The sequence below is a fragment of the Megalobrama amblycephala genome, linkage group LG3 (genome assembly GCF_018812025.1).
Source record: "Megalobrama amblycephala isolate DHTTF-2021 linkage group LG3, ASM1881202v1, whole genome shotgun sequence".
NCBI classification, from domain to species: domain Eukaryota; kingdom Metazoa; phylum Chordata; class Actinopteri; order Cypriniformes; family Xenocyprididae; genus Megalobrama; species Megalobrama amblycephala.
In genome coordinates, this window is record NC_063046.1 from 46,255,932 (window position 1) to 46,282,370 (window position 26,439).

General features: G+C 40.2%; 3 protein-coding genes across 5 annotated transcripts; all 3 read left to right on the plus strand.

Annotated features, from left to right (window-relative positions):
• The first annotated feature begins 2,245 nt into the window (after nt 1-2,245).
• LOC125265453 (ephrin type-A receptor 3-like) lies at nt 2,246-11,013 on the plus strand. Of its 3 annotated transcripts, none has more exons than XR_007184262.1 (8): nt 2,246-3,019; nt 3,097-3,158; nt 3,552-5,080; nt 7,013-7,102; nt 7,435-7,584; nt 8,337-8,438; nt 9,455-9,535; nt 9,704-11,013. XR_007184262.1 is itself a non-coding variant. In XM_048185688.1 (8 exons), exons 2-4 carry the CDS (start codon nt 3,522-3,524, stop codon nt 7,083-7,085), a joined length of 906 nt encoding a protein of 301 aa, XP_048041645.1. In that variant the 5' UTR covers nt 2,246-3,019; nt 3,097-3,521; the 3' UTR covers nt 7,086-7,102; nt 7,435-7,584; nt 8,337-8,438; nt 9,455-9,535; nt 9,704-11,013. The 3 variants fall into 3 exon arrangements, 1 of the variants encoding a protein (XP_048041645.1); XM_048185688.1 differs by having other exon boundaries at nt 3,097-4,140; nt 4,867-5,080; XR_007184261.1 differs by having other exon boundaries at nt 2,246-3,158.
• A 3,754-nt stretch (nt 11,014-14,767) lies between these two features.
• On the plus strand, nt 14,768-20,391 carry LOC125265454 (tyrosine-protein kinase Mer-like). Its single transcript, XM_048185690.1, has 4 exons — nt 14,768-14,897; nt 15,044-15,206; nt 17,129-17,262; nt 18,721-20,391. The coding sequence occupies exons 1-4, from the start codon at nt 14,818-14,820 to the stop codon at nt 18,929-18,931; spliced, it is 588 nt and encodes a 195-aa protein (XP_048041647.1). The 5' UTR covers nt 14,768-14,817; the 3' UTR covers nt 18,932-20,391.
• A 1,521-nt stretch (nt 20,392-21,912) lies between these two features.
• On the plus strand, nt 21,913-26,381 carry LOC125264175 (aurora kinase A-like). The gene is made up of 12 exons (XM_048183391.1): nt 21,913-22,738; nt 23,035-23,163; nt 23,209-23,219; nt 23,413-23,563; nt 23,798-24,049; nt 24,182-24,364; nt 24,454-24,548; nt 24,691-24,741; nt 24,842-25,220; nt 25,419-25,595; nt 25,728-25,816; nt 25,979-26,381. The coding sequence occupies exons 1-12, from the start codon at nt 22,495-22,497 to the stop codon at nt 26,003-26,005; spliced, it is 1,788 nt and encodes a 595-aa protein (XP_048039348.1). The 5' UTR covers nt 21,913-22,494; the 3' UTR covers nt 26,006-26,381.
• The last annotated feature ends 58 nt before the right edge of the window (nt 26,382-26,439 follow it).

Consider the following 26,439-nt stretch of genomic DNA (forward strand, 5'->3'; position numbering starts at 1 on the left):
CGTTGCTGCCTGTCCTGATCATTGCCTGTCCCTTGACTACGACTCTGCCTGTTCCTCACTGTTCCTGTTTGCTCCTGTTTTGACCCTGCCTGTACGACCACTCTTGTTACTAAATAAACGCTGCACTTGGATCCCCTGCTTGAGTCTCCATTCACAACAGAAGACTTCGCCACCACAGATCCAGCAGCTTTCGTGAGTGTTCCTGTCATTACCCTTATGAATCCATCCGCCCAGTTGATCGGTCTCCGTCAAGGAGACAGATCCATTGAAGATTATGTTTTGGACTTTATTGAACTGGCTCCATTAACATGCTTTGATGAGTTATGTCTTATGACATTCTTTCGCGGGGGACTGTCTGAACCGCTCAGCTCTATTATGCCAATACATGAGCCAAATGGGACTTTAGAACAGTATATAGAGCTGGCGTTGCTACTGAGTGGGTCTCCGTTTACTGTGGGTGTCGCGGAGGAACGCGATTCCTCGTCTGGGTGTGTAATGGGCGCCGCGCCAGATGACACTCACAAAATGGCGGCCGCAACAATGAGTCACGTCTCCACTGATCGCCCAGAGCAACGTCACGTCTCCGCTGATCGCCCAGAGCAACGTCAGTCTCCACTGATCGCCCAAGCAAGTACGTCTCCGCTTCTCATCGCTTTATACGTCTCCGCTGATCGCCCAGAGTACGTCACGTCTCCGCTTCGCCCAGAGCCACGTCACGTCTCCGCTGATCGCCCAGAGCCACGTCACGTCTCCGCCGATCGCCCAGAGCCACGTCATGTCTCTGGATCTGTCCAAGGGTGCAGAGGACTACGTTCCAGTGTGACTGATCCACCGCTGATTTCAGCACGAGCGGCTGGCATTCCTAAGCCTCCGCAGGCCGCTTCGATCTCAAGTCAGCCGGCCGCTTCGCACTCAAGTCAGCCGGCCGCTTCGCACTCAAGTCAGCCGGCCGCTTCGCTCTCAAGTCAGCCAGCCGCTTCGCACTCAAGCCCGGCGGTCGCTTCGCACTCAAGCCCGGCGGTCGCTTCGCACTCAAGCCCGGCGGTCGCTTCGCCCTCAAGCCCGGCGGCCGCTTCGCTCTCAAGCCCGGTGGCCACTTCGTACTCAAGTTCGCCGGCTGCAACGCTCTCAAGTTCGCCGGCTGCGACGCTCTCAAGTTCGCCGGCTGCGACGCTCTCAAGTTCGCCGGCTGCGACGCTCTCAAGTTCGCCGGCTGCGACGCTCTCAAGTTCGCCGGTTGCGACGCTCTCAAGTTCGCCGGTTGCGACGCTCTCAAGTTCGCCGGTTGCACGCTCTCAAGTTCGCCGGTTGCCATGGACTCAAGCGCCCTGGATCCGATGGACAAGATGGCTGCTTTGCCAGTGCCCACGGGCAAGATGGCCGCCCCTTCGGTGCTCACGGAGGTAGGGGGCGTTCCAGCCATTGAGTCCGCTCCAGAACCCGCTTCAGTCAGTGAGTCTGTTTCAGCCAGTGAATCCGTGCCAGCCAGGGAGTCTGTTCCAGAGCCTGCTCCAGCTTGTGCGCCCACTGCAGTGTCCACGGAGGAGGTAAACACAGTGCCACCACCTCTTCCACGTAAGAGGAGAAAGAGGAGGAAAAAGGCTTCCTTCTTCCGTCAGGGCTCGGAGAACTTCCCAGAACCCACTGGGGGCCCGGAGACCACTCCAGAGGCCTCTCTTGCTCCGCCCAAGCTCCTAGCCCTGCCAGTGCCATCCAGTCTCCTTGCCCTGCCGGCGCCACCTGTGCTCCTCGCCCTGCCGGCGCCACCTGTGCTCCTCGCCCTGCCGGCGCCACCTGTGCTCCTCGCCCTGCCGGCGCCGCCCGAGCTCCTCGCGCTGCCAGTGCCTCAAGCGTCTTGCCCTGCCAGAGCCACCCGAACTCCTTGCCCACAAGCCCGAACATACCCCGTTGAAATCCCCAAGAACTTTTTGGGGGGGGGCAGTATACCTGAGGGTGGGGAGCTTGTGGGTGGGGTCCTTGCCCGACCACTGGTGGCATGGGCCTTTGAACTGTTATGGCCACCTCTGGACTGCAATTTATTATGGCCACTAATGGACTCTGACCCGCTGGGGTCAACTATGGACTATGTTCCGCAGTGGTCGTCCAAGCCACCTGACCTGCCGTGGCTGCCCAAGCCACCTGACCTGCCGTGGCTGCCTGAGCCATCTGACCTGCCGTGGTTACCCAAGCCACCTGACCTGCCGTGGTTGCCCGAGCCAACTGACCTGCCGTGGCTGCCTGAGCCACCTGACCTGCCGTGGTTACCCGAGCCACCTGACCTGCCGTGGTTGCCCGAGCCACCTGACCTGCTGTGGCCGCCCGAGCCACATGACCCGCCGTGGCCACCCGTGGCTCTTGATCCTCCGTGGCTGCCCATGGCTCCTGACCCTCCGTGGCTGCCCGAGTGCATGGACCTGCATTGGGGACCCTGTTCTTGTCTGCATGCAGGTCCCCAATGCACCCACCCCCCCTCCCTAGCTGTTCCTTTCACGCCGCGAGGACGCGCCTTCCGGGAGGGGGGCGTTATGTAACGATCACCATCTGTTCCTGTCACGTTCATGCTCACTCCGGACTCCATTTCCCATAATCCTCCCTTGCCTATCACATGCACTCACTCCACCAATCACCTGCTGCCACATACAGCCTAGCACTCCACACTGATCACCACACCCAGCTGCACATCATTACCAGGACTATAAAGGACTTTCACACACACCACCTCACCGCGAAGTCTTGTTTAACTGTTGTTACAATTCTGAGCGTTTTCCTGTATTCCCTGTCTGCCTGTTCCCTGTTGCCGTTACTGCCTGTTCCCTGTTTTTGACCCGTTGCTGCCTGTCCTGATCATTGCCTGTCCCTTGACTACGACTCTGCCTGTTCCTCACTGTTCCTGTTTGCTCCTGTTTTGACCCTGCCTGTACGACCACTCTTGTTACTAAATAAACGCTGCACTTGGATCCCCTGCTTGAGTCTCCATTCACAACAATTGTCACCGCAGCACAGTTGACACCAATCAGAGGTAAGACTGAGGCTTCACATCAGTGTGCTTATTATGGAAATGAAATAACTATATAAAAAAGTGCATTTTATTTTTAGAAGAAATCTTTGATTCAAGCAAACAGAGCAGACTACAATGGACATCTTCATCACCAAAAGCTGTAAGTGGCAGTTTCTTTATTTTACATTTTATATTTTTTTATGTAATATTTGAGTCCTTCCACAAAAAGGGTGTTTTTTTTTGTTGTTTGTTTTTTGTTCCTTATGAATATAAACAATGACTTGATGAAAGGCTAGTCAATTCTAAATGTTTTGTAATAGGCTAAAATCAAAAATCCAATAACTTTATTTTATATTTGACAGGGTATATGAAGAAACATCTGTAATAATCTATCTATAATAAATGCATGGTGTCCTTGTGTGTGACTTTGAACACAAGTATATTTAAAGGCTAAATAAACTGTCATCTCTGTTACTTTTTGAATAATTTAATATAGGTAAATGTTTAATAATTAATCAAAATAATGATTCACTTCTCTTTTGGCCAATGTAAGTGGAAGGAAACACAAATGCAGCTTGGAAAGGACTATGCACACTCTATCTACAAAGCTTGTAACCCCAAATTCAATAACATTACCAAAACATTATGGACCAACTGGATCCCCAAACAAGATGCCCAGGAGCTTCTACTGGACCTTAGTTTTGCCCAAGAGGACCAGAAGCCTCTTTATATCTATGTGCAAGAATCTAACCAAACTCAGAATCCGTACTTTAGAAGACCAAAAAGACCTGTTCTCTGCAGAACAGTTGAGCATCCATTTCCTGTCAATGCTGTTCCTCAGGATGAGAACCTGAGCCATGCTAAGGGCCTTTATTTGGGAAACATCACTGAGAATGGCTTTTACCTGGGATTTTCTTACAGCGGTAAGTGTACTTTCATTGCATCGATCCAGTTGTTCTTCATGAAATGTCCAACATTTGCATGGAACCAAATGGAATTTGAAGAAACGGCAGCAGGAAGGTCAAGGAGAGTAGTGTGTTTGAACGGTTCTGTGGAGATGGAGTGTCAATCAAATGGGACGTGGGGTCCACCGCAGGGGTCATGTGATGCAGGATACCAGACAGATGGAAACAGTTGCACAGGTGAAACAATGATTAGTGAAGCATCTTGTGTAAACACAAGCACAAATTGTGTTTAGAATTCTTCTATAGCTCAACATAAATGAAGTTGTCATGAAACAGTTATATCAGAGTCAAGTGGCTTGTCAAGCAAGAAAAAATTGTATGAATTTTTTTTTTGGTGATGTTGCTTTTCAGTGAAAAAAGAAGTATGCATGTAAAGGTTATAGTAAATGATGACAATCTTTTTGGATGAACTATGCTTTTTTAAGTAAAAATGAAATAAAATTTTTATGTAATATTGCAGTATTCAGTATATCTGTAGTACACAAAATTATTTTTTTTAATCAATGTGCCCTCATATATCTCTTCTCTTTTTGATGACGTGTTTACAAGCACAGGGGCAGAGCAACCTGTCACTCACATGAGATCGACCAATAGCAACCCCCAACAATCCAATTAATTTCCCGTGGAAAAAAATCGAATACTTTTTCTTGTTCAAGAAGCCGTTTCACTCTGATGTACATCACAGTATAGGGAAGAAAAGCAACTTCTGTTTCATGGCACGACATTAAGCCCAGTTCTCTCTAAACTGTTCCTATAAGGAACTTATATTCAAAATATGACTTCTTACTAAAATGACAACTGATCTTGAAGAATTAAATTTACAACAGCAAAAGTACTGTAAATGCAACCACTCTGTATTATTAATTTATAAGGCAACATACTATATTTATGTGTGTGTTACAGGAAGAGATCCATTCACTACAATGGCCACTCCTGGCCTAAAAGGCAATTCCAGTCCTGTTCCAAAAACTGATTCCAGTCCTGATTTCTTTCCTGTCACAATAGCTAATTCCACACACAGACTGTCTCCTGTCCTAACTATTGTACTGTGTGGCCTTCTGGTTCTTCTCATTCTCATCGCTGCTCTATTTATCTTTGTAAGGCGTTACAAGCTCAGGTAAAATTCTTTGGAAATCCAGATGTTTATGCATTTACAACAGTCTCAATATTTCAAAATCTCTGGGTTAATAGTAATTTCATCCTAACTTTATACTAAATATTTGTAAAAGCAGTATATAATCACTATAAGAGATGTAATGAGACACTGTATACAGTGGGTATGGAAAGTATTCAGACCCCCTTAAATTTTTCACTCTTTGTTATATTGCAGCCATTTGCTAAAATCATTTAAGTTCATTTTTTTCCTCATTAATGTACACACAGCACCCCATATTGACAGAAAAACCCAGAATTGTTGACATTTTTGCAGATTTATTAAAAAAGAAAAACTGAAATATCACATGGTCCTAAGTATTCAGACCCTTTGCTGTGACACTCATATATTTAACTCAGGTGCTGTCCATTTCTTCTGATCATCCTTGAGATGGTTCTACACCTTCATTTGAGTCCAGCTGTGTTTGATTATACTGATTGGACTTGATTAGGAAAGCCACACACCTGTCTATATAAGACCTTACAGCTCACAGTGCATGTCAGAGCAAATGAGAATCATGAGGTCAAAGGAACTGCCTGAAGAGCTCAGAGACAGAATTGTGGCAAGGCACAGATCTGGCCAAGGTTACAAAAAAAATTCTGCTGCACTTAAAGTTCCTAAGAGCACAGTGGCCTTCATAATCCTTAAATGGAAGATGTTTGGGACGACCAGAACCCTTCCTAGAGCTGGCCGTCCAGCCAAACTGAGCTATCGGGGGAGAAGAGCCTTGGTGAGAAAGGTAAAGAAGAACCCAAAGATCACTGTGGCTGAGCTCCAGAGATGCAGTCGGGAGATGGGAGAAAGTTGTAGAAAGTCAACCATCACTGCAGCCCTCCACCAGTCGGGGCTTTATGGCAGAGTGGCCCGACGGAAGCCTCTCCTCAGTGCAAGACACATGAAAGCCTGCATGGAGTTTGCTAAAAAACACCTGAAGGACTCCAAGATGGTGAGAAATAAGATTCTCTGGTCTGATGAGACCAAGATAGAACTTTTTGGCCTTAATTCTAAGCGGTATGTGTGGAGAAAACCAGGCACTGCTCATCACCTGTCCAATACAGTCCCAACAGTGAAGCATGGTGGTGGCAGCATCATGCTGTGGGGGTGTTTTTCAGCTGCAGGGACAGGACGACTGGTTGCAATCGAGGGAAAGATGAATGCGGCCAAGTACAGGGATATCCTGGATGAAAACCTTCTCCAGAGTGCTCAGGACCTCAGACTGGGCTGAAGGTTTACCTTCTAACAAGACAATGACCCTAAGCACACAGCTAAAATAACGAAGGAGTGGCTTCACAACAACTCCGTGACTGTTCTTGAATGGCCCAGCCAGAGCCCTGACTTAAACCAAACTGAGCATCTCCGGAGAGACCTAAAAATGGCTGTCCACCAACGTTTACCATCCAACCTGACAGAACAGGAGAGGATCTGCAAGGAGGAATGGCAGAGGATCCCCAAATCCAGGTGTGAAAAACTTGTTGCATCTTTCCCAAAAAGACTCATGGCTATATTAGATCAAAAGGGTGCTTCTACTAAATACTGAGCAAAGGGTCTGAATACTTAGGACCATGTGATATTTCAGTTTTTCTTTTTTAATAAATCTGCAAAAATGTCAACAATTCTGTGTTTTTCTGTCAATATGGGGTGCTGTGTGTACATTAATGAGGAAAAAATGAACTTAAATGATTTTAGCAAATGGCTGCAATATAACAAAGAGCGAAAAATTTAAGGGGGTCTGAATACTTTCCGTACCCACTGTACATTGTATACACTGTATAATGACAAAGAAATGTTCAGTTTGACCTGGGAAGCATGTGATTGGTTGATTATATATATATAAAAAATATTGTTTGTATAGAATATATTGACTGTTTTGTTACTGATTAGAGTGTGTGTGTTCAGTGGGGGTCAAGAAACTGAGCTCATATCCAGCTCTGGTGCGACTCGATATCGACGTCCTAAACAACACAGCTGAGTCCGAGCTAGTCAATAGTGAGTCTTCTTCTGTTTAACCTCCTTATAATATGTGAATACTTGGGATAAATGTTATTTAAAATGTATAAATGTTGCTCTTTCATAACTCAGAACATCAGTTTGTTCAGTTATTGTTCAGTTATGTTTTTCCTAAACATTCTTAAGAAATATAAATAGAAACAATATAAACAATTCTATTTAAACAAAAAAAAAAAATTTAAAAAAAAAAGATTTTGGTATACAGTACGAGTATAATTTGGGGTCTTGCAAATCCCTAAAAAAACTCAAAGTTTTTGAGATTACAGCTGTCAAGTTGTGTTCGCACAATTAAAATAATGATTTCCACGCAGCTTATAAGGTGGGCAGCAATAATGAAGCAAATCAGAGTGGAGAATATAGGCCTTGTCCTCCTAGAAGTACAACACATGGAAAGGGAGCATCTCAGCATGATTGTGGATATGAACAGCTGCATACTGTCCCACTTCAGCAGAAAAGCACAAGTAAGTCTGAGTGATAAGTCACTGCTTCAGTTCATTTCTACACTTTCATCTAGACCTTCTAACCTCTCACAACTCATCAAATACTCAGTTCCACATGCATTTACATCGTTCTATATTTTTAGAAAACGTGTCTAACCAAGGGACCTTTCAAGGGAACTTTGACATTATTACATCTTTGCTTATTATATATTTAAAATAGTTGAAATGTCATGAAATGTTTACATGTTTTCAGTTTTCATACAGTAAATGCCTGTTCACAAGGCCTTGAATTATAACGATAACAATAAAAATATAGTTTTAAAAATATTTTAACGATAATGACACAGAGAAACAAAATGGTTGGAATGAATCACTTTCAGAATGATTTTTTAGCTGATAAACGATAAAACATTGACAGCCAATCAGAATCCATCCAGCGCCGCAGACCACAAAACTGCACTGCAGGTGTGAACGCTAACATAGTTATTTTATAGTTAGCATTCTTGGTGTGAACAGGCCTTAAGAGTATAAAACCATAAAATTAATATGGATACCTTAATATAGACGGTAGATCTTATGCAGCCCCGCTCCTTTTCAACGATGTTCATATTGAAATCTATAAATTTTGATTGCATACTTTGGTATCTTGGCAAGTCTGAGCACAGTTTGAGACAGTACCTGTCATGTTTTACTTAACTGGTTTATTTATAAGTAGTCCAGACATTATTCTCATCCTTAACTCTCCAATTTCCCTGTCTCTGTTTGTCTGTCAGTATCAGTTCAGATGTTGGAAGGGATGAGTGATATGCTGTGTGGCCTTAAAGACGTGCTGGTCGAACGTACAACGTTGAAAATGTGCCGAATGCTTGGGAAAGGTATAAACTGACTCTCACACTGATCACACCTTTTTCTTTTTTCTGGGTCTTGCAAATTTTCTCTAAGTCTCTTGTAAGCAGTATTACACATACAGTAGTGGCAAAAAGTGATGTTCGGCATAGGAAAATTGACACTGCACCCTTATTCAAATGATTAAAAATGTTTTTAAGTTTTCAAGTTTAAGTTTACGATTTTGAAAGCATAATGCGTAGTTCTGCTTGGAGTCAATTTTTTTTATTTGTGTTAACACATTGAAATATACAAAGAAATCATGAACACATGCAAAAAACGAGAGAACCAATTAAATATTAATAACTGATTATGTTGTATGAAATGTTTTTCCTAAGAGCTTTTTTGCGAGACTTCAATGTTTAAAAACTTTATAAAATCGTATACTATCTGAAACTTTTGATTGGTAGTGTACACTTTCACATATACATTCATATAAATTGTAGAATTTATTTTTACATTTTTTTTGTAATTCTTTCCCCGCCAGTGTTTTTTTTTTTTTGTTTTTTTTTAAAGTTGCCAGTCACCACCAGCGTTTCTGATCATTTTCACAAAATTTTCATGGCTCCCAGAATATTTTGCTGTATAAATATCTGAACATGCTATATATATCAAAAGAAAACGTTTTCTTTTTATATATTTATAACACTTGAAGGTGGGTAAGTTTCATAAAGCAACATTTTGAAGAAAAAGCTGAGGAAAAATCGTGGGGTTTTTTTTTTTATTATTTTTTTCAAAGACCACAACATGCATAAGCAGTTTTTATTGCTTGTTTCTGCTTCTTTCTCACCTGTGTTTTGATCCAGATATTCTCTACTTCTGTTACCATATAACAGTAAAAACAAGGAAAGCTGGAAAATTCTGTCAATGGCGAGGAAAGAATTAATATCTATTCTTAGTTAATTATTTTAATTACATTAAGTTCATTTTTCATTTTATTTTAAGTGTCATTTTTCATTCTGCAAATGAATTTTGGATTCTTACACTGGAATTTCTCCATTTGCAGGAGAGTTTGGGGCTGTTTATGAAGGCATATTTTCCCCACAAAGAGGACAAGATATCAGAGTGGCTGTGAAAACCTCAAAAGGTGTGTGTATATAGTGCAGAGAGCAAGTAACAGTGAAAGTTTCTGATAATAAATTAAAAAGTGTTAATTTAGAAATAAGTACTAGCTATAGACAGTGCAATTTACACAGTTAGTTAAATCAACCTTGTTCATGCTGTAATGTAATGAAACTTTCCTGTTAAATTGTAGAAGCAATCCACAATAAAGAAGATCTGGAGTCCTTCCTCAAGGAGGCAGAAATCATGAAGCATTTCAATCATCCGAATGTAGTTAAATTGCTTGGTATGTCTTTCTTGAATGAAATTATTTAATGTTTGATATCTAGGCTAAAATGTATAATTTATATCTAGCTGGAGCCTGGAGGGGAACATTTTGGATAACCTGATTTCAAATGGCACAGATGTTTCCATGGCAACTGGTCATCTGTGGCTTGTAGGACTGTCCAAGTGCAAAGTGTGAACTTGCACAAGTTCCCCTGGTGATGCCTGTAGCTGCACAGTATACAGTGTGATTTGGTTGACTTTTACCTCCTGCTTGTCTTTGACCTGACGTTTAATAGGCGGATTGTACCATTGTAAGAAATAAATGGATCATGGCAACTCTGTGTAATAATGTAATTGGCATCTTTCCAATACTGTGATAATCAGCAGACAGTCAAGGTCATGCAGTATGCAGTGATCACTTTAAAGGAGCAGTTTCACTGCTTTCATTTGACTGAATTAATAATATTAGCAATTTTTATTTTATTTATTTATTTTGGGTGAGCTAGATTTACTGTACATATATCCACCTTATTTTTCATGTAAGAGTGGGTGCGGCCTTTTGTAAATAGAATGTGTCTGGCTTCCGGTGCTATTCGCTTGCAGTTATGTTTAGCTCTACTGAACATGCTACTCGATATTAATATGTATTGTGGTAATTATAAGCACACTGGCTTGTAACACAAATTGTTTTACTGTTTACATTAGACATATTATATCTATAGAGAGAGTGGGGGGTGAGAAAGAGATGCCTCATTACTGTCTGTTTCTATGGGCCGCCATCTTGGACGGTCAGTGTGTCATCAGAGTAAGAATCAATGATGCCACAAGTTACATTGTGCAGCAGCTTCTGGTTGTAAAAACCACAGATATTTAAATTCCCGAAGATTACCTTTCACAGGTGAGAATGTGTTGTTTGTGTTTTTATATTTATGTACTCAATATTACAGGGTTTTAAACTATGGTCATGTTAGCTGTAGGGCTGTCAAAAAATAACGCAGATTAATCCATTCCGTATTGACCTTTGAACCTGGAGCCGTTCTAGCCACCATTCGACTGTAAAATGAACAGAAAATGAAGGAGGGAGACGACTGCTGCACTGACGGACAGAACGAGCACTCGAGCAGAGCTGCTCCCTCGTGCGCGCGAGCTCTCTTCTTCTTCAAAGTAAGCACCGTCTTTGCACTCTCTCTACCTCGAACATAATAATCTAAATCAACTGACACAATGCTAAAAGTTCGTAATCCATGTTTCACGAGGCACATTCGGAGAATGTTTTTCCTGAATAACCGCTGGGTGCTCAGAAGAACATCACCTCATCTTCTCTGACAGGCGCCCTGCACGTGCAGCTTACATAAACCACACTTTCAGTAAACAAAAAGAAAATCCTATCCAGTGGTGAAGTGTTTTCTGTGTTGACAAATCTTTTTTTAAATTCGCACGCAACGTGTCAACGTCCGCTAATGTCCGATTCGCGACCTAATGACTCATTTGAACAGATTCATTTTAATGAATCATGACAAACAACTGATCTGTCCACACGGTCTATAATGAATCATTTACTCGAACAACTCTGAAATGAGTAAAATTAGCTTTAATAATCCACAGTATTTTCAGGTTATTTAAATGAAAATGTGTAGTAAATTAGGCCTACCTATAAAATCAGTTAGTTTAGACTGGAGTGAGGTGAAACCAGAACAAAGCAAGTTGTTGTGATCTAGGTGCATTCAATTGTATATGGTAGAAAATTATCTTATTAGTTAATATAACTTCTAAATGCTACTTTTTAATACTTTTCAGGTTTAGCAAAAAAGCATCTTCTCTTACAAAGCTATAAAATCACTTTTTTTTTTTTTTGCAAAGAGGGCAAGAAAGAATTACAGTGAGAGTGACAGGTACTTTATTGTCAGTATCGGGCTTGCAGATCACGTGGGTAGGGCACCCTGCATTGATTCATTTGAATTGAAATATTTAATACTTTCACAGCAAAAATTATGTATGCGATTAATTTAGATTAATTAATCACAGAGTATGTAATTAATTAGATTAAAATTTTTAATCGATTGACAGCCCTAGTTAGCTGACGCCTTCATCAAGCAATATCATCTGCTAAAGACTATTGCAGATATAGTAGATATTCATATATGTGTCTAACTACGGTTCCAGGTGTACAGTCAACTTATTCTCGAATGTTCATGGACCATTTAAATAATGCAGATGGCTTAAATATAGTGGCCCATAGAAACAGCCGCTAATGAGGCATCTATGTATAACTGATCAGGCATAACATTATGACCACCTTCCTAATATTGTGTTGGTCCCAGTTTTGCTGCCAAAACAGCCCTGACCCATTGAGGCATGGACTTCACTAGACCCCTGAAGGTGTGCTGTGGTATCTGGCACCAAGATGTTAGCAGCAGATCCTTTAAGTCCTGCAATTTACGAGGTGGGACCTCCATGAATTGGTCTTTTTTGTTCAGCACATCCCACAGATGATCGATTGGATTGAGATCTGGGGAATTTGGAGGCGAAGTCAACACCTCAAACTCATTGTTGTGCTCCTCAAACCATTCCTGAACCATTTTTGCTTTGTGGCAGAGCGCATTATCCTGCTGAAAGAGGCCACCAGGGAATATCGTTTCCATGAAAGGGTGTTCATGGTCTGCAACAATGCTTAGGTAGGTGGTACGTGTCAAAGGATCATCCACATAGATGGCAGGACCCAAGGTTTCCCAGCAGAACATTGCCCAAAGCATCACACTGCCTCCACTGGCTTGCCTTGTTCACATAGTGCATCATGGTGCCATGTGTTCCCCAGGTAAGTGACGCACATGCACCCAGCCGTCCACGTGATGTAAAAAAAATGTGATTCATCAGACCAGGCCACCTTTTTCCATTGCTCCGTGGTCCAGTTCTGATGCTCACGTGCCCACTGTTGGTGCTTTCGGCATGGACGGGTCAGCATGGGCACCCTGACTGGTCTGCGGCTATGCAACGCCATACCCAACAAACTGTGATGCACTGTGTATTCTGACACCTTTCTATCAGAAACAGCATTAGCTTCTTGAGCAATTTGATCTACAGTAGCTCGTCTGTTGGATCGGACCACACAGCCCAGCCCTCGCTCCCCACGTGCATCGATGAGCCTTGAGAGTCCATGTCACTGGAGATGCTCTGACCAGTCGTCTAGCCATCACAATTTGGCCGTTGTCAAACTCGCTCAAATCCTCAAATCCATGCTTGCCCATTTTTCCTGCTTCTAACACATCAACTTTGAGGACAAAATGTTCACTTGCTGCCTAATATATCCCACTCACTAACAGGTGCTGTGATGAAGAGATAATCAGTGTTACTCACTTCACCTGTCAGTGGTCATAATGTTATGCCTGATGATGTGATGGTCCTGTGATGGTCGTGGCAAATTAATTCCCACGTCTGACCAGAAGATGGTCCCCACAGCTGAATCATCCATTTTCCAAGCCGCTGGTCCAACATGGCTACAGTGTAATATCATACAGGTATAAATTCCATTTTAATCGATTATTAAATTGTTTAATTAAAGGCCCACTGAAGAGTGTTGGAACGTGCAGCATTATTCAATGTGTTGATGTAATTTCAAATGAAACAGGAAGACAGGGCGATATATCGAACAGCCCCGCCCCTTTTTAAAAAATGGGCAATAGTTTTTTGTTTATAGGCCTACCACAGCTCGCCAGAACCGTTAGACTCTGTAAAACATCTGTTTCCTTCTAATCTCTAACCGTTTCTCCTCATAATGTCCTTTATATCGCTTATATACAGCATTCTGTGCAGAATTCAAATGGGTCCGATAACTTTTGTGGTCTGTGGCGACTCACGCATATGATCCGCTCTGTCCTCTCGTGTCTCTGGACCGGAGCAGATTGCTCGCGTTGCTGCGGTTCATGTGACGCGAAAACGGACTCCATTCGCATCAAAGGAAAGCATATTTAAACTGTCTGAATCGTTCCCCATTCTCTATAGTGCACTATGTGCCATTCACCATGTAGAAACTAGTAAATGTGTGAAAAAATGACCGATTTCGGGTGAGACTTCAGCGTCTGTAAGAGTGTAGGAGGAGGCGGGACTTAAGATTCTAGAGAGCATTTGATTGGACCGAAGATTTGACGAGAAACTGAAGTGCGATGTGATGTCATGAAAATCCGTGATCCATTTTAGCGAAAGTGAGAGACTGTATGTTTTGAATGCTTATATCTCCTAAATGTGAGTTTTGCCATTGTTTTGGAACACACCAGCTTATTCATAACCTTAAGGCTAACACATTCATACTAAAAGCTAAAAAACTTCAGTTTTGATTTCAGGGGGACTTTAAGGTTTATACAAAGTTTCCATGACAGAGTTCAAGATAAATCTTTTCTTAACTACTGGAGCTGCCAGTTTGCTAAGTTTCAAATAATTATTAAACAGTAAAATCGGCAGTCCTTCTGGCACACTCAGTGTCTGAATTCACTCACTCGTTTTCATTCACTCTTTTAAGTGAACTATATTAGTGGAGTAATTTAGGAATAGTGAATGAAGGTATAGGGGCGATTTCGAACACAGCCCATTTAGCGGCTAATGAATCGGAATAAGTCTGGCACATTCACAGAAAATAACTTACTTCCATGTTGCAAAATAAGGTGGATAAAACAGTATTATCGTTAAATTGTCCATCATGGATTTTCTCTGGAGATTAACAGATTTTATGAGCTCATTTCATACTTGCTTGACACCGGGTGTTGTACTAGAGCGGAATCCGGAGTCCTCCATCGTTGTACCACTTGTTATTCTCCCATACATGAAACATAGAGACCTACACAGCTTCCTCAAAGCAACCCGCCTTGGTGATGTTCCCATGGTGAGTCTCGCATACTGAGAAAAACAAACAAACTTGCAACACCTTCTAGACTTGTCCCTCTTCTTAAGTCTTAACACTAAAATAACCACAAATCTGACCATGTACCTATCATTTAAACTTGGACTTCTTCTCTCCAGTGTTTGCCTTATCAGAGACTTCTGCATTTTATGATTGACATTGCTGCAGGAATGGAGTATCTCAGCCTTCAGGGTTTTATACACAGAGACCTGGCTGCCCGCAATTGCATGTGAGTCCACAGGAGGGCAACACAGAGCACATTTTACAACAACATCCTGTTAATACTTCCATTGTCTTTGAGAAGCCACTCCTAATGAACCACATCTCTTTTTTTTTTCTCCCCACACTCACCCAATGCTGAAATCACTTTCACAGGTTGGGAGATGACCTGCGCGTGTGTGTGGCTGACTTTGGCCTGTCTAAGAAGATCTATTACATTAACTACTATAGGCATAAGAACAGGACCATTAAATTGCCTGTAAGGTGGATGGCAATAGAGAGTGTGTCTGACAACATATTCACCACCAAGAGTGATGTGGTCAGTCCCATTTATGCTTCCAATACAGGATTAAAGGGGCTATACTGTAGAATACAGAAATCCTTGTTATTAGTGACACTGGTGGCTGTTAAGTGAACTGCAGCCAGCGACTTTGCTCGCACTCATGCACGTACAAGAGACTGAACGTGATTCGGGGCCCTGATATACTCACAATGAAGTTTTTATTCTTATCTTATAAATAAGATTAAAGAAGTTGGAAATACCTTTGCAGTGATATACTTAAACATCCCAACGGCATCCTGCTGAGAGTGACGTTTAGATGAATATGTAATTGTGCTGCACACTTTCCTCTCAATAATGAACAAAACAAAAATGACAACGGTGTGAAAACAGAAAAAAGCATCTGATCATAGCGATGTGGATATGTTTGTACAAGTTCTGCAATTCACCATGTCGACAGATGAAGTAGCCTAATTAAAATTACACTGCTATGATAGTTTGATTTATAAATCTGAGACTATAGACTATATAGATGTGGCTATGTGAGACTATTTTGAATTAATCCCTTTTTTGCATGACAAATTGACATTACAGTACAGAATAGCTCTTTCAGCATTAACCTTAACATTGTAACCCTAGTGCATGTGTCATCAAACGTCACATCTGATTTTCCTGGCAAAAACGTCCCGAGTCCTTCACATAAACAGGCTTTCATAGACAGCCTCTCATTTTTTAAAGTTTTGTTGGAAGCTGTTCACACATTAGCAGTAAAAAAAAAAAAAATCTGGATCTGTGCACAGCTGAATCATCAGACTAGGTAAACAAGCAAGAACAATAGCGAAAAATGGCAGATGGAGCAATAATAACTGACATGATCCATGATATCATGATATTTTTAGCGATATTTGTGAATTGTCTTTCTAAATGTTTCATTAGCATGTTGCTAATGTACTGTTAAATGTGGTTAAAGTTACCATCGTTTCTTACTGTATTCAAGGAGACAAGAGAGCCGTCGTTATTTTCATTTTTAAACACTTGCAGTCTGTATAATTCATAAACACAACTTTATAAATCTCTCCAACAGTGTGTAATGTTAGCTTTAGCCATGGAGCACTATCAAACTCATTCAGAATCAAATGTAAACATCCAAATAAATACTGTACTCACATGATCCGAAGCATGCATGCAGCATGCATGACGAACATCTGGTAAAGATCCATTTGAAGGTTATATTAGCTGTGTGAACTTTGTTTATACACTGTATTATAGTCGAGAACTCGGGGGGCAGGGAGCGTGCAATTTAAAGGGGCCGCAGCCTGAATCGGTGCATAGTTAATGATGCCCCAAAATAGGCAGTTAAAAAAATTAATTAAAAAAAATCTATAGGTTATATTATATTTTGATATTTTATGAGCTGAAACTTCACAGGCACATTCAGGGGACACCTTAGACTTATATTACATCTTGTAAAAACTGGTTCTAGGGCACCTTTAAATATATACTACTGATGACATTGTCTTTTCTTTCTTTCTTTCTTTCTTTCTTTCTTTCTTTCTTTCTTTCTTTCTTTCTTTCTTTCTTTCTTTCTTTCTTTCTTTCTTTCTTTCTTATTTATTTATTTATTGTAGAAATTAGTGAAATAGGTAATGGATGTTATTACAAATTCACCACTGTTGAATCTCACAAAACCTGTCAAGAACATGGTGTACATCACCCAAAAGCAGAAGCAAAACTTAGAAATTATATTTTGAATATTAAACAAAACAAATTTTAAAAGCATTATTTTGATTTAAAATTACACAAACTATTTGGGTGGAAATGGTCCTATAAAGAGGATTATTTTTTAAATCATTATATATAAAATATATATAATATATAAAACTCGGGCATGTATTGTGAGATTCACCCACCAACAACCTTCAAGCAATTTTATCAGCTGTGATGTTCCTTGTGTCTCACAGTGGTCTTTTGGAATAACCATGTGGGAGATCACATCCAGGGGGAAGCTACCTTATCCAGGTGTCTCCAATCATGAGCTCCTGGACCTCCTGGAAAAAGGACACCGTCTCAGACAAGGGGACAATGATAGCAAATTGTAAGCACTTTGCTTATATTTCATCAAATCATCACAAAATATATAAATATATAAACTAGTAGACTATTCTGTTTAACAGGAAGGACTGTTAAAGTGCCCCTATTATGGATTTTTGAAAATTACCTTGTAGTGTGTAACAGCTTGTGAATGAAAACATCCTGCAAGGTTTTAAATCTGAAAGTGTACCATATATAAATTTATTGTCTCTCAAAAGTAAGAGTCGACTTAGAGTCAAACAAGTCATTTGTAAAACGAATCCCAAGCCGTTTCGTTGTGACGTCACAACAAAACATTAGCATATTGCCGCCCACTTATTGCTTGCGCAGATGCCAGGGAAAATTAATTCGCAGTACAATCTTTTGTTGTGTTCCCATCATTTTACTGACGACTGCTTCTCAAACCTCGGGGAGTTTAACGCAGGATTCGCAAAACGCGAAATCTTAAAATTTGGATCAATGCTCTGTTTATTTGGACCAGCTTGCTCCTCAACCTGTAAGTATGATTAATAATTGATGTTTATATTTTCTAGTGATTATTCAAAATTCGTAGTTTTGTATGTTATGTTGTGTAACGCACACCCTAGTATGTCTCCTGCTAACTGGCTAACTCACGTTTCTGTAGTTCTGCTATTCAGATGTGGGTCCAGTATTGTCTAAAAATGTGTCGATTAATTTAGCTAGTCTGTCTTACTACTTGGAGTAATGATCGAGAATGGAGCACAACTTTTGTTTACAAAGTGTAATGCATTATCAGCTATTCACGTTTGTGCTTACAACATACAACATTTTTTTCCTCTGTGTTATTATTACAGTAGAGTGGAGCTCCTTCTGTATTGTAATAGCATCCTAACTAGTTAGTAGTAATGTTAAACAATGATATCAAAATCGATGCTATCTTTTCTGTCCATACATTGTATACAATATCTTGCGTATTGATAGCTGTCATTCAGTTATGGCAATGGGTGCACGGTGCGCGCAGTAGACCAATCACAAAGGATTGGGCCATTTGACCAATCAAAGCAGTGTAGGCTCACAGAAAGGAGGGGTTTAGAGAGAGTGATTCTCTGAACTGCTTCAAACGAATCGTTTACAAAAGATTGAAAACTCAGGTGAAATTAAATGTATATTATAAGAAAACAAAAGTGTTTTTTGACCTTGCATGCATTTAAACCTGTTGTAGGAGACTCCCAAAACAATATTAGGAACCTTAAAAAAGGCATAATAGGGACACTTTAAACAGAATTGGCTGTTGCAAGACAGACAATATGAAGTCAGGCTTTATAAGAATAGTTTAGGTCTGTTCTAGGAATCCTTATCAAAGTCAAAGCAGTAATGTGCCTATGAAGATGAATTCTTGAGATGCCAGAGATGATTCAGTCTTGTAGTGTTTTCGTGATTTATTTTTTCTGCTACTCTCCTTGACTCCTTCTACATTTTCCTTTGACTCTTTCTCTGTCAGATATGAAGTTATGTTGAGCTGCTGGCACAGAGATCCCTCTCAGAGGCCAGATTTTGGAGAGCTGGGCCAGAGCCTCAAAGTGCTTCTGTCTGAGCTTCCACCACTGGAGGCCAGCAAGGAGGCCCACTACATCAGCCTGGGCCTAGAGGCAGCCAGCGATCTCCAGGACAGCGCAGAGGCCCTGGAGCCTGAGGTCGAGGGGATGTTATAATAAACAACACAATGCACTGCCATGCAATAAACATTTGTGTGATCACACTAGGCCTTTATTAGTATATATTTCAGTGAGATTTCAGTTCTTCAAATGACATAACACTTTGCATATAAAAGTTCCATTGCTAGAAGGAAATAAGAAAACCTGTTTTTAATTCTTTGTGATTAATTTTTTTTTTTTACTTCACTGTCAATGTTGTATGTTTGTACTTTGTATATCAAAGATACCAAATGTTGGGAGGTTTGGAAAAAAAAAACAGACATCACAAATTAAACAGCTCAGGACATTTTAAGTGACTTCAAAGTATGTGATTTTTATTTTATTTTTTTTTGACAAGTACAATCACATTGAACATTCAGATCTGTGTTGGCTCTGCTGCTGAGAGAGCAGTTGTCATATATATAAAAAAGCTTCACAAGCAGTCTTTTTAACCGCGTAGTCATTACTTCTGTCTTACAATAATTCAAATTACCGCAGAAATGATGAGATAAAAGATTATATATTTGGATATAAAAACTGAAACTGATGTCTGTGGTAGCGATCAAAATCATCTTTTGAAAGTATAACAATTCAAAATATAGCTGCAAGCAGCGATGGCGGGCCCAAGCCCCGTGGTACCGCCAACCCGGTGGCTTCAGGGCAACTGTGCACAGCGGGCAATAGGCATTTAAAAGGGGTAAACATAAAAGGACTATGTCAAAGTTATTTGAATACACCACATTTACTGCAGCAGCTGGTGCCCATATGATCACAAACCACAACAGCCACATCCATGAGATGTTGTTGAATTTAGATTAATTTCATGTCATAGAATGTCATAGGTCGAGTCCAAATAAGTGCAGAATATCATCCTAATCTGCTATGTCTATGTTTTTCTCAGACAGCCTCTATAAAACTTCCAGAGCAAATTATTTACTGTTATTTTCTCAAACTCCACAGTGCTCTGAGAAATCTAATCCAGTCTAATGCGAATGTCTGTGATTGCTGATGTTGTATTATTCTAACACATCTCTTCATGTGTTTTTAGACCTCCCTGAACTATCATTTGTGCACCAATCTTATGCACCAAAAGCATGCTTTCATTCAATTTCAATATGTGTGGTATCAATAATAAAATTACACACACACACACACACACACACACACACGTTTGTACTGCTGTCTTATTGAGGACATTGCATAGACTTCCATTGATTTTAAAAAGGGGTCAATGATATTTTCTATCACCTAACCCAACCACTACTCGTAAACCTACCCATTACAGAAACATGTATCATCACTAGATTTAAATAAAAACATATTTTGGCTGATTTATAAGCCTTTTAAAATAGTGAGAACCAGTCAAATGTCCTCACTAGTGGGTTGTGAAAGTATTCCACAAAATAAGTGAGGACAGGTCATCACAAGTATAGTCAAAATAAGTAGAGACACACACACACTCACAGAGAAAGAGTCAGACTGAGGAAGTGAGGGGGGAGTGGGGGGAGTGTGTGTGTGTGTATGGGGGGGGGTATCACAGAGAGGGGGTGAAAAAATCCACATTCAGACCAAAATACCGGACTTCCTGTTGGTCAGAGCTAATTGACTGTAAATTAGAAAGTTGTCCGGCTTAATGAGAATAATATGTGTACCGAGTTTGGTGACTGTAGATTAAACTAACCCCCCACTTTTTTCAAAAGGTGGCGCTATAGAGGCCCTCCTTCCTGCCTGTTTCTGAGGCTTTGCCCATGTCTACTGGATGACAGTTCTGACATATGAGTTGAATTTTATGCAATTTGAAGCATGCTAAGTGTCTCAAACCCATCCAAAACAAATATTGAATTTTGATCTGTTGCTATGGCAACAGTGTTTGAAAAATATTAAAAATGTTTTTACAGGTCTACATTCGTTATGTCTTGACATTATTCTAATGAAGTTTGAAGCAAATTAGGTAAAAATTAGAGGGTGATCTTAAAGCATTTTGAAAGTAACACACTTCTTCCTGCCAGTTGATGGCACTATAACTTTGACTCACAATAGTCACATCTATGTGATCAGCTTCCTACAATGAGCACACAGCTGGTTTCATAAAAATCAATCAATGTATGCAAAAGTTATAACACATTTCCTGTTTCCCTTTTCTCGCCATAAATTCGTTGCCTTGGAACACACCGATGAGGTCTATATGTGTACCGAGTTTCATACTAAGACATGCAAGCATGTTTGATATATGGACCAAGTTTTCGGACACCATTCAAGGGGGCGCTGTCGACCCCCCCCCGCCACGCCTGGGTCCCATCCTTTGCGGCATCCTAATGGCCGCAGATTCCAATGTGTCTGCCAATTTTCAAGAGTTTTTGAGCACATTAAGGCCCCCAAACAGATAGTTCTCCTTAGAAAAACAAAAGGGCCCTGCAGCTGAGTGGCTTGGGCCCTAATAAAAATTGTATCAATTACATTGTTAAACCAGTAGGTGGCGACAAGTGAATATTTTAAAAATGCATTTGTCATTGAATAATTTATCAAGAGATTCGTTCAAAATCACAGATTCATCCAGTAATGAAACAAGTCTTTTTGTGTGAGTCATTGAATCATGCATAACAATTAAAAAATGCATTAAAAGTAGCCTAACTAAATACTTTTTATATAGATTACAACAGTTAACATTTTGTCATAACCTCTAGTAAATTACATGTTATTTTGTTTAATTGTCTATTCAGAATCCTGGGAGAATTTTGATCTCTATTTAAAAAAAAAAAATGTGATTCTCAATTTCCAGAAAAGTGTGATTTTTATAAAACAATAAACATCACATTTCAACCCTTTCAACTATTGTTTAAGAAAAGGTATGAGTCAGTTTCAACAACATAATTGAAACATAAAAACATAATTTAACTCAAAACAACTAAAAGGAGAAGTCAAGTTTAACTCCCTAAATTTAAAAACAAAGCTATTTTATGCACTTTGGATGTACAATGCTTAAATAAGCTATACTTTTAATTAAAATTTGTAGGTTTTAAGCAATTATATTGTACATAATTTAAATTAAATTTCCACTTAACCAGAGATATCATTATGTCACTTAACTCATTTTTGATGGTTATTCTATTATTAATCCTTTCATTTCATAATCTGATTTTTTTTTTTTTTTTTTTTTATTAAACCTACATTGTTTTGAGTTTAAATGATCTCAGTTTTATGAATGGATAATAGTGGTCTGTGAATTTATGTTGTATTTTGTAAGTTTTTATATTTGTTAATGGACACAGGAATTCATTTAAATGGGGTAAACTAAAGATTAAAGTGAGACCCTTGGGTTAAGATGTTTTAATTAGAAATATTTTCCTAAATATACCTATATAACAAATAATAATTTTAGCAAGAATAGGAAAGGAATCATTTCTCAGCTGTGAGAAGAGTTCAGTCTCACGCGCGTTCGAAAGCTTCACTCAGAATCACGTCACAATGAAATAGAACGTTGTGTTGCTGATTTGAGAAACATTTCCTCAGTTTTCTCAGTCTTCTCGTTGCTGTCTCTTCTGCTGTTCGTATTGAGTTTACCCGAGTCAACATTTGTTATCATGGCAATGTTGAAGCGAAAACGTAGTTTTTGCGCTCAGGTGTGCGACTCTTACAGCGGCACATCCTCATTCAGCACCGATGCGGCTAAAATCCATCAGCCCGTTAGTGTTGTTGAGGAACAAGAGATGCCAGTGAGAAAGAGGAGGAGGACGGAGAGTTTTGAGAAGCTGCCGTCTCTTCATTTCTGTGACTGGAGCGGCAGCTCAGATCAAGATACCGCTGCGCATGAGAGAAGTACTGATGGTAAATCAAATGAACATTTGAGAATGTCATTGAAGTGTCATTATATGTTACAAATCCACACCAAAACACATTCTATCAAAATACAACTGGAGTTTGATCAAAGCAATGAGCAGATTTTTTTTCCAAGACATAATCATAATATTTAAACAAGGCTTGTTTTAAAAAAACTAGACTATATTATGTTAAAAAATAAAACTTAAAATTTTAAAACTGAAGAATCACCATAATTTGAGTATGCAATGTTTAACGACTATTATTGATTGAAACATGCTTTTGTTCAATATTCCCTGCTTTAGACCAGATTTCTCTACAGTACAGCGCCTGTGCTCTAGAGGATCATGGTCTTCAGGAACCTCTTTCCAGCGGTCTTGATGTCCTTCCTCCTGCAGATCAACAGGTTCAAACCCCTCCAGCTCCAGTCCACCTCAGTCCAGAACCAGATCACAACAGGGTGGACATAACAACTAAGAATTGGTTTGAGGTATTGAGTCTAAGAAGCTACAAATGACTCTGAATATATCATTATATTTGGAAGATTTTTAAATCTTTTTTTTTTTTTTTTGTGCATTTGTTTTATGTTCTTTGTGATATGAGAAGAAATTTGAGGTCAAATCTCTTCTAATGTATGTCGGCACCTACCCTGATTGCTGTTTTTGTTCATTGCGTATCATCAGCCTGTTAGTGAGGGAAGTGATAGTGAGCAGAGCCAGAGGAGGAAGAGTAGTTTTGGAGAGCTGCTCACTCTTCACTGGAGCTGCAGTTCAGGTCAGGGTCAGAAAGTGGAGGATCAGACCACTGCAGCTGTTAGTGAGAGACACGCTGAGGGTAAATCCAGAGACCATTTGAGAATCTGTACATCATTTTTTGCTAGATATGAGTGTCCATTAATGGAAATTCATAAATTAGGGTGAATTTTTCTGTTCTTTAGGATGAAGTGTCATTCATTATGCTAAAAATCCACACCATCACACGTTTTATCAAAAATCAGTTGAAGGTACAGTAGATCAAAGCCATGATCAGATGTTTATTCCAGCACATTTCATATTTCTTTAAACACAGATGAACCTAAGCGGACATCTTTTAACAATGGCCGAAAGAGAAAACGAAGTTCTCACAGCGCTCAGGTGTACGACTCCCATCAGAGTACAACATCCAGCACCGATGCGGCTGAAAACCATCAGCCCGTTAGTGTTGGTGAGGACACTGAGATGCCAGTGAGAAAGAGGAGGAGGACGGATGGTTTTGAGAAGCTGCCGTCTCGTCATTTCTGTGACTGGAGCGGCAGCTCAGATCAATTGAGAAGTGCTGAAGGTAAATCAAATGACCATTTGAAAATGTGTAACTGTTTTCTGTTTACTAGAGCTCTGTACATCATGAAGTCTACATAATGTTCAGTTAGTATCCATTAATGGGAACTTTAATGTTTAACATTCCCTGCTTTAGACCAGAATTCTCTACAGTACAGCGCCTGTGCTCTAGAGGATCATGGTCTTCAGGAACCTCTTTCAAGTGGACTTGAAGTCCTTCCTCCTGCAGATCAACAGGATCAAACCCCTCCAGCTCCAGTCCTCCTCAGTCCAGTCAGTCCAGAACCAGTTCACAACAGGGGGGACGTGACAACTGAGGGTGAGTTTACGGCCATAACCTCAAACATTTCACTCACTGCTGTCCATGCTTGACATTTCATGTCAACTAAATGATTCATCTTTTAACAGACGACATTCTGAGCTGGTATGAAATCGGCAGAATGCTTGGTAAAGGAGGATTCGGATCTGTTTATGAAGGGAAACGATTGGAGGATGACCTTGAGGTATCGTCATTTCCTTACAATATTTAGCTAACAAATTGTTTTGTCTCACTATATCCATTTCAAGTCCTTTTAGTGTTTATTATTTTCACTATTTAGTGTACTTGACATGTTGGAAATGTAACAATTGTTTTTGGTTGACCAGGTGGCTGTGAAAATCGCCAGAAAGCCACGAAACATGAAATACATCTCCATTGTAAGTATGCGACACTCTCTAAACTGTTCTTCCACTGTTTTCAGATTAAAATGTGTAAACACACTGACAGCACCTTCTTTCTTCATGATCTTTCTTCTAGCCTGGTCATCCCGCACCCCTTCCATTAGAGGTCGGCCTGTTGATCCTTGCTAACAGGGGTCCCAAAGTTCCAGAAATCATTGAGCTGCTGGACTGGCAGGACCAACCTGACCAATACATCATGATCTTGGAGCGTCCCTCACACTGCCAAGATCTCTGGGATTTTTTGGAGAGTCACGGCGGCACCCTCAATGAGGACACAGCACGGTTTATAATGACGCAGGCATCAATGGCCGCTCACATGTGCTGTTCCCGTGGAGTTTTCCACCGAGACATTAAGTTGGAGAACTTGCTAATAAACACCAAAACACTTGAGGTCAAACTGATCGACTTCGGCTGTGGGGATTTCCTCCAGGAATCTAGCTATGAAAGATTCTGTGGTATGTATTATGCATCAAACCTGTAGTTTTAGACTTCTAGTTTTAGAAGTTCTAGTGACAAGTTAAATTGGTATCATATAAACCATATCTCACTTTTGAAGCAGCATTTTTTAAGTTAAATAACACCAGATATTTTTTTACAAAGAAAACATGCTGCGGGATTTCAAGCTTACCCATTAAACAATCTCTTTCCTTCAGGCACAGATGATTACTGCCCACCTGAGTACTTCACAGAGGGCAAGTACCACGGTAAACCAGCTACTGTGTGGTCTCTGGGAGTGCTCTTATTCTTGCTGGTCTGTGGACGCTTTCCAGAACCCATAGATTTTCAGAGGATTGATGACAACGTCTGGTTTGAGCCTGGCTTGTCAAACAGTAAGATGGCATTCATCACAACAAAGAAGACCAATTATAATTTAAATCATACAAGATCTTACAGCTTAATACAAAGACAGAAGGTGTAAAGTTTAAAGTAATAATCTGACTTTCTTCCATCGTTCTGAACAGAATGCTGCTACCTGATTCGATCCCTCCTGCAGAAAAACCCAAGCTGGCGGATTGATTTGAAGAAAATCATTTTCCACGAATGGTTTATGGTATTGAGCCTAAGATCAGCTACAAATGATTTTTGAAGATATATTTGCTTTTCATTTTTAAAGAAATCCCCCCTAAGAATTTATATTCTTTAAGAATGTTGCCTATGTATTTTTGTGCATGTTTGTTTTTGTATTGTGAAAAGAAATGTCTCCTGATTGTAGACGTCAACATATCATCTGGTGACCTAGACAAGACAGTGGCATCCCTCCCTTCATGCCTTGGCTGGCGACTCTTGGCTTGCTAACGGCCCACTCCAAAGGATCCAAAGGACGTTATTGTTCATTAAATATTATTGTACATATCAATAAATAATATTTTATATAAATAATATTGGACTACCTGGTATTGAGAAGCAGTCTGTGTGTTAGTGGTGGGGATTTTTCAGCAACTTCAGTTCACACTCTATTTTTCTTGACGTTCTGAACTTCACAATGGGATATCTTGGTATTATGGATCTGTCAATGATGAAACAGACTGTTTTTGTATCTCTAAATCATCACATACAGGTCATAATTCATTCTAATTGAAAACACTTGATTTCAATTACATCTATTTCTCCACCCACAAGTAATCAATTACTCACTGTCACTGTGTTCGCTTATCAGTAAAGTTACTAGACTCT

Excerpts from the sequence above, each read along its gene's own strand:
- LOC125265453 (XM_048185688.1), top strand. The coding sequence starts at position 3,522 with ATGATTCACTTCTCTTTTGGCCAATGTAAGTGGAAGGAAACACAAATG. Across the intron at positions 4,141-4,866 it reads AGATGGAAACAGTTGCACAG|GAAGAGATCCATTCACTACA; the intron begins GTGAAACAATGA and ends TGTGTGTTACAG. Across the intron at positions 5,081-7,012 it reads GTAAGGCGTTACAAGCTCAG|TGGGGGTCAAGAAACTGAGC; the intron begins GTAAAATTCTTT and ends GTGTGTGTTCAG.
- LOC125265454 (XM_048185690.1), top strand. The coding sequence starts at position 14,818 with ATGATTGACATTGCTGCAGGAATGGAGTATCTCAGCCTTCAGGGTTTT. Across the intron at positions 15,207-17,128 it reads TCACCACCAAGAGTGATGTG|TGGTCTTTTGGAATAACCAT; the intron begins GTCAGTCCCATT and ends TGTGTCTCACAG. Across the intron at positions 17,263-18,720 it reads GGGGACAATGATAGCAAATT|ATATGAAGTTATGTTGAGCT; the intron begins GTAAGCACTTTG and ends TTTCTCTGTCAG.
- LOC125264175 (XM_048183391.1), top strand. The coding sequence starts at position 22,495 with ATGGCAATGTTGAAGCGAAAACGTAGTTTTTGCGCTCAGGTGTGCGAC. Across the intron at positions 22,739-23,034 it reads GCATGAGAGAAGTACTGATG|ACCAGATTTCTCTACAGTAC; the intron begins GTAAATCAAATG and ends TCCCTGCTTTAG. Across the intron at positions 25,596-25,727 it reads TGAGCCTGGCTTGTCAAACA|AATGCTGCTACCTGATTCGA; the intron begins GTAAGATGGCAT and ends CGTTCTGAACAG.